The sequence below is a fragment of the Bos mutus genome, chromosome 1 (genome assembly GCF_027580195.1).
Source record: "Bos mutus isolate GX-2022 chromosome 1, NWIPB_WYAK_1.1, whole genome shotgun sequence".
NCBI lineage: Eukaryota > Metazoa > Chordata > Mammalia > Artiodactyla > Bovidae > Bos > Bos mutus.
In genome coordinates this window covers 43,567,548-43,582,655 of record NC_091617.1, presented here as the reverse complement: position 1 = coordinate 43,582,655, position 15,108 = coordinate 43,567,548, and the positions used below count along the sequence as shown (strand labels likewise).

Sequence of the window (15,108 nt, the reverse complement as noted above, 5' to 3'; positions counted from 1 at the left end):
TCTGGCATCTCTAGGTCTGCTTTCCTTACATGAAGCCCTATCGCTTCAAGGTCGCACCCAGGTTCTCCACTCTGGTATGTATTAGAATTGCCTGGGAATTTAAAAATTGACAGGGTTATAATTGAAACATCAAGGGTCAGTATGTTTTAAAAGTTCTTTGGCTGAACAGACATTTCTCCAAAGAGAAATGTAAAAAAAAATCCCACTCCTAGGTACATATCCCAAAGCAATGTCCACACAAATATTTGTACACAAATGTTCATAGTTGCATTATTCATAACAGTCAAAAAGAATCCAGATGTCCAGCAACTATTACATGAGTAAATAAAATGTGCTATTTTATTTCATTGTACATACAATGAAATGTTACTCAGCAATAAAAAGAAATAAAGTAATGGTATTAATATATGCTAGAAATACATACAGATGAATCTTTAAAAGACAATGCTAAGTGAACAAAGGTAGTCACAAAAGACCATATATTATAAGGTTCTATTTATATGAAATACCCACAATAGGCAAATCCACAGAGTAAGATGAGTAGGTGCCTAGGGCTGAGAGTACTGGGGGAAAAAGCAGTTGACTGCTAGTGAGTTCAGGGGTTCTTTTGGGGGTGACAGAAACATTCTAAAAAGGATTGTAGCTATGGCTGCACAGTTCTGTGACTATACTAAAAGCCATGGAATTGACATATTAAAGGATGAATTTTATATTATGTGAATGATATCTAAAGCTGTAAAAGAAAAAGAAAACAAAAACCAAAAAAAGTTGTTTAGTTGATTCTAATAAGCAACCAGGGTGGAGAAACTTGTAAGGTAAAGCACAAGTGTCCAATCAAACTTAGGTTCAAATCCTGACTCAGTCATACACCAGAAGTATAATGCTGAATAAGTCATTTAACATCTGTCTTTGCTTCAGTTTCTGTAGCTGTAAATCAGACATATCTGCCTTATAGTGGTCACTGTTTAAGTGAGAAAATACAAAAAGCACCCAAAGCTAACCCAGTGCTTTTCACATGAAAAGCAGGGTGGGGAAATGGCAGTCATTTAACTATCAAGCTCTAGAATAGCAGTCCTCTTACCTTAGGTGCATGCTGCAATCAACCAAGAAGCTCTAAATCTAAACAAACCTCACTGCATGGCTGGCCTCCTCAGAGATCTGATTTAATTAGTCAGGTATGTAAAAGGGCATCAGGATTTTTTAACCCCACCCCCAATGACTCTCCAGTACTCTTGCCTGGAGAATCCCATGGACAGAGGAGCCTGGTAGGCTGCAGTCCATGGGGTCTTGAAGAGTCGGACACGACTGAGCGACTTCACTTCACTTCCAATGACTCCAATGTGTATCCAAGGTTCACTGCGCAGCCCAACCACTGCTCTAGATTATGGTCAAAAGTTCCTTTTGGCACTAAAGTTCTGACTATCTGATCCATACCTGAGAACTACAAGAATTCTTTCTGAATTCCACCCCTCCTCCTACCCACCTCCCTTCTTCCCTGTACCTCTTCCATTCCCCCAAAACAACCTACCCATCTGTCTAGACTCAATTTAAGTGTCACTTTCCCAGAAAAGACCTTCCTGACCTCCAGGGTAAGTCAGGTCACCCCCACTGTACATTCCCATAGCACTCTGCATTTCACCTTCCTAACACTCAGTGCACTTCCAATTCCTTCTTCAACATCTGTATTTCTAGGACTATATTCCAGGCTGTAACCCCAGCACTGAAGACAGCAGCACTCCAAAACTTTTAGACACTATAATGTTATTTTTATAAGTAAAGAAATCAAAAGAGATATCATCCAAAAAGTATGAAAAGTTATACTGCATACATAAACTCTACAAGCACAAATTCTTAACTAAAGAATCCTTTAAAAAATATTTATAACCACAAAAATAAAGTCAAATAACAATTATGATTCAAACAACCTTAAAAATTACTTGAACCTTTTACTTTACCATCAAAATAAATCTAACAACTTTACTTCAAACTAGAACTTCCTTTATTTTACAGCTATAATAAAAAATCGTGTCTTACCTGGGAATGTACTTATTCATGATTGCATAAAAGCAGTTGTATAAATCACTGCGTGGCAGCTGAAGATGCACCAACGGTTTGAGGAGATGTATCCAGCTAAGGGTTGAGCTATACTTAATGTTACGGGATTTACAATAAAAGGTAATTACAGATTCAATATCCAAAAGTAATTGTGCTGCCTTCTCTTCTGGCACTGAAAGGTGATCTAAAAAATAAGAGTCAAAATTACCAAGGGGCTGCTAGACGCTCAGCTATTGGACAAAATACTTGTTTACAAAATATATGATACTATCTTACTGCATTTACAGCATGTCAAGGACAAAATAAAACTACATAAAAATACATTTTTCCTTATACCTATTCATATTCACTAGCTATTCAGGATTTATTAGCTTAATATTGGACCTTCATATATGTTTCATATATATATATCATATGTGTGTATACATGAAAGTAGTGAAAAGTAAAAGTGTTAGTCACTCAGTCATGTCCGACTCTATGCGACCTATGGACTGTGGCCCACCAAGTTTCTATGTCTATGGGATTCTCCAGGCAAGAATACTGGGATGGGTAGCCATTCCCTTCCTCAGGGGATCTTCCCCACCCACGGACAGAACCTGGGTCAGCCATTCCCTTCCTCAGGGGATCTTCCCCACCCAGGGACAGAACCTGGGTCAGCCATTCCCTTCCTCAGGGGATCTTCCCCACCCAGGGACAGAACCTGGGTCTCCTGCATTGAAGGCAGACTCTTTACCATCTGAACCACCAGGGAAGGGGGTGTGTGTGTGTGTGTGTGTGTGTGTGTGTGTGTGTGTAAAAGAATGCACAATGTGAAGCAGGAAAGTAGGTATCACCCACATTTCCGGAAAGCAAAAAAGCGTTTTCCAAATAACAGATTATAAAGACTATCCTCTGCCCCAGGAAGGGCAGCTGCCACTATGGCTTTGTTGAAGCGAGGGGAAGTGATTCATTCTCCACCACCCAATTCCCTATCCTTCGCCTAGCAATAATGTTTCTCTTGAGGTCGGCCCATAAAAAAGTCTATTTAGCCAATAATCTAACTAAAAAATGACAGAGAAACAAAAAGACACCAATGGACTATAGATGAATTAAAAAAGAGAACTATAAACCAAAATAATTTAATCTTCAAAAGACAGTGTGAGGGATTTGAAACCTATTCACCCATGATCTGTAACACGTTTTCTATAGCAGATCATGACTTATGACTTACAAAGAAACTTCTGGAATACCTCCTTTTAATCTGAGAGCTGTATACAATCATACAGATGGTCAATAATACAAAAAACAATTTAAAAATACTAAAAATCAGACACTCTTTCTTAAATGTTGACATTATTTCATAAGAATTGCCAAAGAGATGTTCTAAAACTATGCCCTTTCAATATATTCCAAATTCAACAAATCCCCAATTATAACAAGTTCATTCTACTAAACAGTGACTCCTCCATCCAAAAATTATTATTTGCAGAATTTATCACCGTTTGAAAACAATTATTAAACTTACCAATGAACTCCAGACAATCTTTGTGAATAGTGTTCTGTTCTGGCAGGTCTAAAATACCATCCCATGATGCCAAACTATCACCTTTTCCTGCAACATTTAGAGCAATCTGGAAGAAAGAGGAAAAAAAGCAGCTGGCTCCTTATGTTATTTCTCACTCTTGAAAAATACGTTATAATAATAATAGAGGCCTGGATTTAGGGATAATAATGTATACTTCAAAAATTACAAGTAAAATGTCTATATCAAATTTTACTATTTTATGTTAAACCAGTGAATAAAATGAATTACACAAAGTATTTACATAATATTTTACACATGTAAGCTTATTTCAAGCAAATATCATTAACGCTATAGAAAGAACCTTTGTGTCCCCTCCCCCAAATTCATGTATGTTGAACAAATTCCCGATGTTCTGGTATTTACAGGTGGGGCCTGTGAGAGGTGATCAAGTCTTGAGGGTAGAGCACTACATGAATGGGATTGGCCTCCTTATACAGAAGACCCTACTTAGCGCCCTTGTCCCCTCAACCATGTGAGAACACACTAAAGAATTACAATTCTTTTCAATTTAATAGTGTTATGGTTATTTTTAAAGTCTTTAGACTTTCATATTAAATATTTTAGTGCCCTGCCAAGGATTTGCTTTAAAATAATACAGTGCGTAGGGTGGGGAGAAAAGGATAGAATACTAATCAAATAAGATCAGCCAAATGTTCAGTTCAGTCACTCAGTCATGTCCAACTCTTTGCAACCCCATGGACTGCAGCACGCCAGCTTTCCATATCCATCACCAACTCCCAGAGCTTGCTCAAACTCATGTCCATCGAGCTGGTGATGCTATCCAACCATCTCATCCTCTGTCGTCCCCCTCTCTTCCTGCCTTCAATCTTTCCCAGCATCAGGGTCTTTTCTAAGGAGTCAATTATTTGCCTCAGGTAGCCAAAGTACTGGAGGTTCAGCAACATGGCCAAATGTTGACAACAGTTACAACTCAGTGATGGGTGCATGGGGGTTCACTAAACAAGTGTTTTTACATGAGTTTTAAATTTCTGTAACATTTAGAATACTAAGCACAGGTATAATTCCATTTCTGTTACATATATATATGTGCAGAGGGGAAAAGATAAGATGTGACACCGAGATATTACTATGTGTTTTACTTGTAAGTGGTAGATAACAGACGATTTTTTTTTATGTTATCCTTTGCTTACATGTTTTAACAATGGGAACTACTTAATAGTAACAAAATCTTAATTTAAAATTAAAAAATTATAATACACATGTACTAGAGAACAGCTGAAGCAGAAAATAGAGCAAAGGAAAATCTCCTATAATTCTAACACCCAGAGACCTATTTCCTCTCCCACCTTTTTAATTTGTTTTTTAAATATAGCCGTATCTGCAATTATATATCCTATTTTACTCATTGGTTGCACTTTCCCATTTCACTGAATAATCTTCATAAACATAAATTCTAATGGTTACAAAAGGAAGCACTGCCTTTCAAAACCTAAATTATTAAATATACCAAACACTACAGGCACACGGGCTTTCCCTGGTGGTTCAGACGGTAAAATATCTGCCCGCAATGAAGGAGACCCAGGTTCGATCCCTGGGTCAGGAAGATCCCTTGGAGAAGGAAATGGCAACCCACTCCAGTATTCTTGCCTGGAAAATGCTATGGACAGAGGAGCCTGGCAGGCAACAGTCCACAGGGTCTCAAAGTGTCAGACACTAAAACTTTCCACTTGCACAGAAACACACACTTTTTTGATAAATTTTCTAAATGTGGAATGTGCATAACAGTATAAAGTCCTCTGCAACTAAGACAGCTGAAAATCAAAATTCTAAAATATTGTTCTTAAGTGATTACATTTTACTTGTTTTAGTTTCCAGTTACCTTCCAAACTTTAGCCCTCAGATCAGCAGGCAGTGGCCTCCCTTGAATTATATTTCTCAAAGTTTCAAGATCACAACCTCCTGCTTCCAGAGCTTCTTCAAGATCTTTTTCCCTGAAAAACAAGTCCTCTTTATTAAGATAAATTTTTGGTTTTTTTCCTTCCTCAGTACTTCCTCAATAAATATGGCCTATTAAAGGTTAGCCTGCATGCAATGCAGGAGATGCAGGTTCAATCCCTGGGTCGGGAAGATTCCCTGGAGAAGGAAATGGCATCTCACTCCAGTACTTTTGCCTGGAGAATCTTATGGACAGAGGAGCCTGGGGGCTACCGTCCACAGTGTCGCAGAGAGTTGGACACAACTGAGCGACAGTACAGACTAAGAAAAAACGGTTCTCAGCAGCCAAAATGCAATATACTGCATGTTGTTTTCTTGAAAGGAAATCTCAGGTTTCATACAATCAATCTACTCTTATTTTACACTTAGTTCTAGCAAGCTATTTATCTGTTTTCTAAGATTAAAGAAATTTAAAAATAGTATACAGGACAAACAGTACTAAGAATTCACAGTAACAGTAATATTCATAGCAGTGATAATGACTAATACTTTCTGTAGGACTAACCTTGTGCCAGGCACTGTTCCAAACATTTCGTGTGTGTGTGTGTGTGTGTGTGTGTGTGTTTAATTCTTACAGTAACCCTATGAAGTAGGTTATATTACTGGTCCCAGTTTACAGATGCAAAAACTGAGGTAAAGGGAGGTTGTGTAGCTTATAGTCAAACATCTAGTAATAGCAGAGCCAGGATACAAATTTTAACAGCCTAGTTCTACAATTTATGCTCTTAACGTTATGCTCAGATTGAGGCAGGAAGGAGAAGCCATAAAATCGGGCCAAGAATTCAAGGTATGGGAATACTAGCACAAAAATATAGAGATACCATGCCCAGAACAGTGCCTGGCTTATAGTGAATAGTCAATAAAGGTTAGAGGAACAAAAAAATAATCTAATGGCATCCCTGTATTTATTATATATCAAAGCAAACTACAACCACATCAAGTACATTATCAAGTAAATAATCAAGCAGTTACATTTAGCCTACTATGTTTAAGGAGAAAAGCACGAAATAAATTTTATTTCATATATATATGGTCAAAATTTGTAAAATTATTTGTAAGTTGAAATAATAACTTAAAAACCTTCACAAGGGTATGGATTATTTTTTAGCTGGGAAATAACTACTTAAAATAGCTAATCCCTTAGAATTCTCAAAAGCTAAGGTTCCAGTCATTATTTATAATTTTAGTACACAATGCATAAGAAATGTATATAAATAAAAATCCCTGAGCCAGGCAATTTCTAAAATTCTTTGGAGCAGGCTAAAAGGCAGAGCATTCCACTAGGATCAGGAAACCAGGATTTTGTCACATGTTTCTGGTTCTTGAAGAAAATAAATTACACCCATTACATATTCTCTCAGTAAGATAATGTAAATCTCCTCTATTCATAGGATTCCAAGAATATTAAATATATAACTTTCCTAAAGTGCTGTCCCATTAATGGAAAGGAATTAAATGAAAACGTAATCACTTGGGATCATATCTGACAGAAAAGCTGGGATCAAATCTGAAAGATTTTCTTAACAAAGCTACTACAAATTTGTATGTTTAAGAATGTTCATATGTTAACCACATGTTTGTATGTTAACATTCGTATGTTAATCACACAAGAAACATTTCATTCTTTTGTTATTTGGTCACCAAAGTGTTAGACCAGAAAATGAAAGAAAGAGACTTCATTCAGTCCACAGTTGAGAAATAGTTAAGGCCTATAAGTGATAAAGACCGGGCTTCATCTATTCTGTTTGGCCAAAGTGTACGAGACAACCTGTCAGAATCTGAAGGACTGTTTGTAACCGTTAAACAGAGAAAATTTAGTGGGATCTTTGATGAACAAATACAATTAATTTTAAATGATTAAATGTGTAAGTGAACTGAAAATACCATTTAATGAGATGAAATTATTTTTATCAAATTAATGAAGAACTAAAATTTTTTTCATTTTTCAGTGCAAAATCTTTGGTTTTTTTTTTTTTTTTTTTTTTTGTCCTCTGAGGCATTTTATTTGTATGTATTACATCCCTAGAAAAAGAATCCAAGGATTTTCCCTCCTGTATGTTTTCGTCTTGCTTCTTCATGGTCCATGATGCCAGCTGAGGTTGTCAGTACAATGAAACCAAACTGACGGGATGGGAGCAGGTTATTCTGCCATTTTTCTAGATCTTTGAGTTGCACATCAAATCTAGGGCTGATCACTCCACACATGCTTCATCATCACTGTTAGAAACCTGACGATGACTTTGGAGCACGGCCTAATAAGGACCTGGCGTTTGCCTCTCTTTTCGGCATTGTTGATACTCTTGAGAGCATCGGCCAGGACATTCATGCGCACCATTCTGGCGGCACGGAAAGATGGTGGAAAGCTGGTTTCTTTTTAAACTTTGCCAAATTCCTTACTACTGCAGACAACAAAGTCAGTACTTTGGGGCAAAATGTCCAACCCTCAATATACTTGATGATGATAACCTCTCTGTTGATACAGCTGCTATTGGATTCTCTGATGCTGTTCCCAGAGGACCACAAATGTGGTTTCCTGGAGCAGAACCATAAGCAAGAAACCAGAATATGCTCCACTGTAAGTAGTCAAAGGCACTTCTCACAACTAAATAATTAAAAGTAATGTTATCTTCTGAACAAGGAGTTCAAAGGCTCAATTATCAGAACTTCAACATTACAAATGTACTTATAAATGTAGTAAAAAAGCCGAAAACAGTGAAGCTAAATAATTCATGTAAGAGTCAATTTCCTATCGAGACAGTATTTAGCTCTCAGAATTTTCCTTCCCCCAGAGCAAGTTTCTTTTCATTTTTGAACAAGCAACACCTAACATTCAAATAAAAAACGCATGTCTGGTGGAGTATGACTGAGAGGGTTGTGCTTTTTAAAGTCTTCTTCGGTTATGGTGGCTTCCCACTATCTCTACAAGCTAGAAGTTGACAGAAATGTACTAGACAGTCTGACAGGCCTTAAAAATAAAGAAGAACGGGCCATGTTTAATTATCTTAGTAAATATAAAAAATAAGTAATTATCTTCTCTGCTCAGAAGGTCTAAGACAAAACAAATCCAAACATTTGGGGTTGCAAAGAAACAGGAATGTACGTCTTCCTGCCTCTGTGACCTTGAAACTATAGTATTTATTTGCATAATAATTTAGGGCTTCCCAGATGGAGGTTGTGGTAAAGAACCCACCTGCCAATGCAGGAGACATAGGAAACACGGGTTCAATTCCTGGGTCGGGAAGGTTCCTTGGAGGAGGGTATGGCAACCCACTCCAGTATACTGTCAATGATCTATCAATGATATATTTTTGAAACTTAAATACAATCTAACAAAATTTCTCCAGAGTTCATGTTCTGTAGCAAAATCACCCAATCTAATTTAAGCACTGTAACCCAAGCTGCTTTAGAATTATAGCAAGGCAAACAGTATATGATAAACTTTAAAGGAAGTTAAAAGATGTAAAAATATTTGGTTCTATTTTTGAGCATGGAAGAAAATTAATTTTGGTGAAGGGGTGTCCTCCCCATGTCCTCCTTCCTGTGTAAGGAGTTAAAAGTAGAGGGTGAAAGGTGGCTCAGACTTGTCAGAAGAACTTTCATATGGCTTCGTCAGTATTAATTTCATGGCCTAAGACTTCAAGCACATTCTTAACGCCCTGAAGTTCACCCCTTCACATTCCTAACACATTCAGAAAGCTGCAAACTCCTAACACGGGGTTATTCGAACCAGTTCTGCCGTCTCTGTTCCCATACTTTGCTCTAGGAGGACTCATCGGGAAACAGAGACAACTTCATGATGCTATCATGAAGATTCACCACCGTTTGTTTCTTTTGGGCATCAATCTACCTGAAAATCTCCTATCCACCACTTTCTTCAGACTCCCCTACCCAGGCACTTTACTTCAGGTGACATTATTTCTGATTTCAAAGAGAAAATACAGGCCAGCAGGCTTCTCTTCCCTTTGATCTCAGCCACTCTCCAAAATAAAATGAGTAACTGATCTTTATCCCAGATACCATTTCCTTCTTTTCTACATGCATAGATGTCTAGGGATGCTTTCTCTAGTCTAATACTGATAACTTCATGTGAGTCTTATATCCCTGACCCACCCACCCCCCCACCACCCTATGCTGACTCCTCTGGAGCCACGAGCCACCAGTTATCCTCTCTCTTCTATCTTCCACTTCTCTTTTGCTATTGCTCTTTCCTCTGAGCCAACATGCTCAAGGATTGCTATTAGAAACAACATCAATAACAAGCACAAAAACTCCTCCAAACTTTCCTGTCCTTCCACACTCCTGGTTGTTCCTGTCCCAGCAAAGCTTTTGGAAAGTATTCTTGACAACACATGTGACCACGTCTCCCTCATCTCCCACTCACCTCCTCCTCTTACACACCCAACCATCCCTCTTCCTTCTCTACTGCCCACAACTCCAGGGCCACTCTCCCTATGTTACTTCAAATGATCAAATCTTTACCTTGATTTGACCTTCCCAAAACATCAGACTACTTTTCTTTCTCCAAAAAAATAAAAACGATAACAACTAGCCAATAAGCACCCGAGAGGCACATGCCGTCATTAGCCATTAGGGAAACTCAAATCAAAACCACAATGAGGGATTTCCTTGGTGGTCCAGTGGTTAAGAACTCATCTGCCAATGCAGGAGACACAGGTCAGTCTCTAGTCTGGCAAGATCCCACATGCCCTGAAGCAACCAACCCAGTGCTCTAGAACCCAGAAGTCACAACTACTGAGCCTGTGCACGCTAGTGCTATGGTCTGCAGCAAGAGAAGCTACCACAAGGAGAAGCCCACACACCACAGCTACAGAAAAGCCAGAGCACAGCAATGAAGATCCAGCACGGCCAAAAATTAACCATTAAAAAAAATGTTTTTAACCCACAGTGAAAAACAACAACAACAAAAAACAACCCACAATGACACACCACTGCACACTCAGAAGGACGGCTAGTATCAAACCGTCCTAATGGAAACTGGAAGCATCATACATCGCTGGTAGGAATGTAAAACGGTACAGCTACTTTTGAAACTGGTTTGACAGATCCTCAAAATGTTAAACCTGCATTTTTAACATGTTGATACAGCCACTATTAGATTCTTTGATGTGGCCCCCAAGGGAACCACAAATGTGGTTTCCAGGAGCACATCCGTAAGCAAGAAACCAGACAATGCTCCACTGTAGGTAATCAAAGGCACTTCTCACAAACTAAATAGTTAAAAGTATAACCCTCTCATAATTAAAAATACGACCCAGCAGTTCTACTCCTAGGTTTGCAGTATACCAAAGAGAATACAAAACATACACCAAAAACTCATACATAAATCACAAGATACTATATAACACATCTGTTAGAATAGCTAATATCCAAAAAAGGGGAGGAGGGCAAGAATATGAAGAAATTAGAATTCTTGTGCATTGCCAGTGGAAGTGATGCAAAATGGTGCAGTCAACTGTGGAAAAGTTTGGCGGTTCTTTAAGAAGTTAAACAGAATTACCATATAACCTAGCAATTCCACTTCAGGGGGATATACCCAAAAGAACTGAAAGCAAGAACTGAAACAGGAATTTGTACATCCATAATCACAGAAATATTATTCACAACACCAAAAACTGGAAACAACCCAAATAAGCATCAGCGTATGAATGATGAGTAAAATGTGGTATATATAGACAACGAAATGTTATCAGTCTTAAAAAGGAAGGAAATTCTGACACATGCTACAAGATGAATAAACTCTGAAGACAAATGCTAAGGAGGTGAGGGGGAAGAAGTCACAAAAGGGCAAACAGCGAGCAAGGTGAAAAGACAGCCTTCAGAATGGGAGAAAATAATAGCAAATGAAGCAACTGACAAACAACTAATCTCAAAAATATACAAGCAACTCCTACAGCTCAACTCCAGAAAAATAAATGACCCAATCAAAAAATGGGCCAAAGATCTAAATAGACATTTCTCCAAAGAAGACATACAGATGGCTAACAAACACATGAAAAGATGTTCAACATCACTCATTATCAGAAAAATGCAAATCAAAACCACTATGAGGTACCATTTCACACCAGTCAGAATGGCTGCGATCCAAAAGTCTACAAATAATAAATGCTGGAGAGGGTGTGGAGAAAAGGGAACCCTCTTACACTGTTGGTGGGAATGCAAACTAGTACAGCCACTATGGAGAACAGTGTGGAGATTCCTTAAAAAACTGGAAATAGAACTGCCTTATGATCCAGCAATCCCACTGCTGGGCATACACACTGAGGAAACCAGAAGGGAAAGAGACACGTGTACCCCCAATGTTCATCGCAGCACTGTTTATAATAGCCAGGACATGGAAGCAACCTAGATGTCCATCAGCAGATGAATGGATAAGAAAGCTGTGGTACATATACGCAATGGAGTATTACTCAGCCATTAAAAAGAATACATTTGAATCAGTTCTAATGAGGTGGATGAAACTGGAGCCTATTATACAGAGTGAAGTAAGCCAGAAGGAAAAACACCAATACAGTATACTAACGCATATATATGGAATTTAGAAAGATGGTAACGATAACCCTGTATACGAGACAGCAAAAGAGACACTGACGTATAGAACAGTCTTATGGACTTTGTGGGAGAGGGAGAGGGTGGGAAGATTTTGGGAGAATGGCATTGAAAAAAAAAAAAAAGGGCAAACAGCGTATGATTCCACTCACATAAGGTAACTAAAATAGGGAAATTCAAAGAGACAGAAAGTAGAACAGAGATTACCAGAGGCCGGAGGTAGGGGCAATGGGGAACTACTGCTTAGTAGGCAGAGTTCTTGTTTGGGATGATGATGGCTGCACAACACTGTAAATGTACGGAATGTCACTTGACTGTACCTGTTAAAATGGTGAATTTTATGTTATGTATGCTTTACCACATTAAAAAGGGCAACGACAAAAAACTTTTAAAAAATATCTGTAACATTAGTTCTATGTATTCTTCATAATAGCCAAAAAGTAGAACCTAAATGTATGCATTATTCATAAAAGCCGAAAAGTAGAAACATCATCATCTTATGAATGTGTGTTCATACACTGGAATACTAAGCAATAAAAAGGAATGAAGTGCTGACAACATGCAACGCGTGCATGGACCTTGAGAATTATGCTCAGTGAAAGAAAACAGACACAAAGGCCACACATTGTAAGATCTCATTTACATGCAATGTCTAAAATAGCAAATGTATACAGACAGAAGGTGGATCATCAGGACCCGAAGTGACAGGGGAATAAGAGGGATACTAATGGGTATGGGGTTTCTTTGGGGGTAATGAAAATACTCTAAACTTAGATCATGGGTGATGATTGCTTAACTCTGGAAATATACTAAAACCACTGAACTGTACACTTGAAATGTGTATTTCATGATTCATAAATTACATCTCAATAAAATGTAATAAAAGAGTAAAAAATAATAATAAAAAAGAAAGGTTTCAGTTCAGTTCAGTCGCTCAGTTGTGTCTGACTCTTTGCGACCCCATGAATCACAGCACGCCAGGCCTCCCTGTCCATCACCAACTCCCGGAGTTCACTCAAACTCACGTCCATCGAGTCTGTGATGCCATCCAGCCATCTCATCTTCTGTTGTCCCCTTCTCCTCCTGCCCCCAATCCCTCCTAGCATCAGGGTCTTTTCCAATGAATCAACTCTTCACATGAGGTGGCCAAAGTATTGGAGCTTCAGCTTCAGCATCAGTCCTTCCAAAGAACACCCAGGACTGATCTTGCAGTCCAAGGGACTCTCAAGAGTCTTCTCCAACACCACAGTTCAAAAGCATCAATTCTTCAGCACTCAGCTTTCTTCACAGTTCAACTCTCACATCCATACATGACCACTGGAAAAACCATAGCCTTGACTAGACGGACCTTTGTTGGCAAAGTAATATCTGCTTTTCAATATGCTATCTAGGTTGGTCATAACTTTCCTTCCAAAGAGTAAGCGTCTTTTAATTTCATGGCTGCAATCACCATCTGCAGTGATTTTGGAGCCCAAGAAAATAAAGTCTGACACTGTTTCCACTGTTTCCCCATCTATTTCCCATGAAGTGATGGGACCGGATGCCATGATCTTTGTTTTCTGAATGTTGAGCTTTAAGCCAACTTTTTCACTCTCCTCTTTCACTTTCATCAAGAGGCTTTTGAGTTCCTCTTCACTTTCTGCCATAAGGGTGGTGTCATCTGCATATCTGAGGTTATTGATAGTTCTTCTGCAGTCATGATTCCATCTTGTGCTTCTTCTAGCCCAGCGTTTCTCATGATGTACTCTGCATATAAGTTAAATAAGCAGGGTGACAATATATAGCCTTGACATACTCCTTTTCCTATTTGGAACCAGTCTGTTGTTCCATGTCCAGTTCTAACTGTTGCTTCCTGAACTGCATATAGGTTTCTCAAGAGGCAGGTCAGGTGGTCTGGTATTCCCATCTCTTTCAGAATTTTCCACAATTTATTGTGATCCACACAGTCAAAGGCTTTGGCATAGTCAATAAAGCAGAAATAGATGTTTTTCTGGAACTCTCTTGCTTTTTCCATGATCCAGCAGATGTTGGCAATTTGATCTCTGGTTCCTCTGCCTCAATAAAAATGTAATAAAAGAGTAACAGAAAAAGTTTAGAGACTCTTTAATTTAGGGCTTTAAGAGGAAGCTTGTATGTCAACCTTCATTTACCATTTCAGTGATGTGAGCACATCACTATGAAGGGTCCAAACCATATACCCTAGGGTTGCTGAGGGAAAGAGTTTGCCTTGCCTCTTTAATTTCTCAAATTGATACTACTTGTTAAATAACTATCAGAAAGGAACAGACTCCTAAACAGTTGCCATGGCAGCTCAGTAGCAAAAGCATCAAGAATCATGAATATAGTGACTTAGAGACAGTGTGTTACAGAGAAAATTGTATAAAATTTAAAGTCAGAAAACGTGACATCAGATTCCACACACCTTTAACAGCTGTGTGACCTAAGATACAAACTCAGTTTCTTCACCTATAAAACGGCGTAGAATCAGATACCATCTAATCAAAAGACGTGGAGAGTATTTATACAGCACATGAATTATCTTCTTTTCTACTAGAATATCACTCCCACTCTCTGCTTTCTATTTCATCTTAATAACTACACCTTACCTGACTTTGTCTTTCCCAACTTTCTTGCTCAGTCTTGTACAAGACTCCAAAGGCAGTGCAGACTCACTGTTCCCCAAAAAGAAGAGCGTCGGACAGTGAGCTGCTGCTCACATGAGCCACTGCGGGGCGCTTGTGTCAGCACTCATGAGGCGCAAGTGAGGCAACAGTGAAATGTGGGAAACACTAAAATTAGAGGTAAGAGCAAACCTGAGTGTAGGGACATAAGTCACTCTTCATTTAGTCAAGATTAAATCTTCAGAGACAAAATAAGCATTCAAGAAGCGTGGGTTTTTTTATGTAGAAAGCATACGTATGAAGTAGCTCTAGAATTAAGCAATCATTCCCAGCAGCCTATCAGGC

At 38.5% G+C, this 15,108-nt stretch overlaps 1 protein-coding gene and 1 pseudogene across 1 annotated transcript in view; both read right to left on the bottom strand.

The window, feature by feature from the left end:
* The window catches only part of TBC1D23 (TBC1 domain family member 23), a 57,728-nt gene that overhangs the window by 32,541 nt on the left and 10,079 nt on the right, over positions 1-15,108 (bottom strand). Inside the window, exons 2-4 of the mRNA XM_070368347.1 lie at positions 5,460-5,571; positions 3,560-3,665; positions 2,035-2,239 (exon numbers count right to left, since the gene is read on the bottom strand). Coding sequence (XP_070224448.1) covers positions 2,035-2,239; positions 3,560-3,665; positions 5,460-5,571 — 423 coding nt within the window. The remainder of the gene's footprint in view (positions 1-2,034; positions 2,240-3,559; positions 3,666-5,459; positions 5,572-15,108) is intronic.
* On the bottom strand, positions 7,571-7,953 carry LOC138988008 (small ribosomal subunit protein uS8-like; annotated as a pseudogene).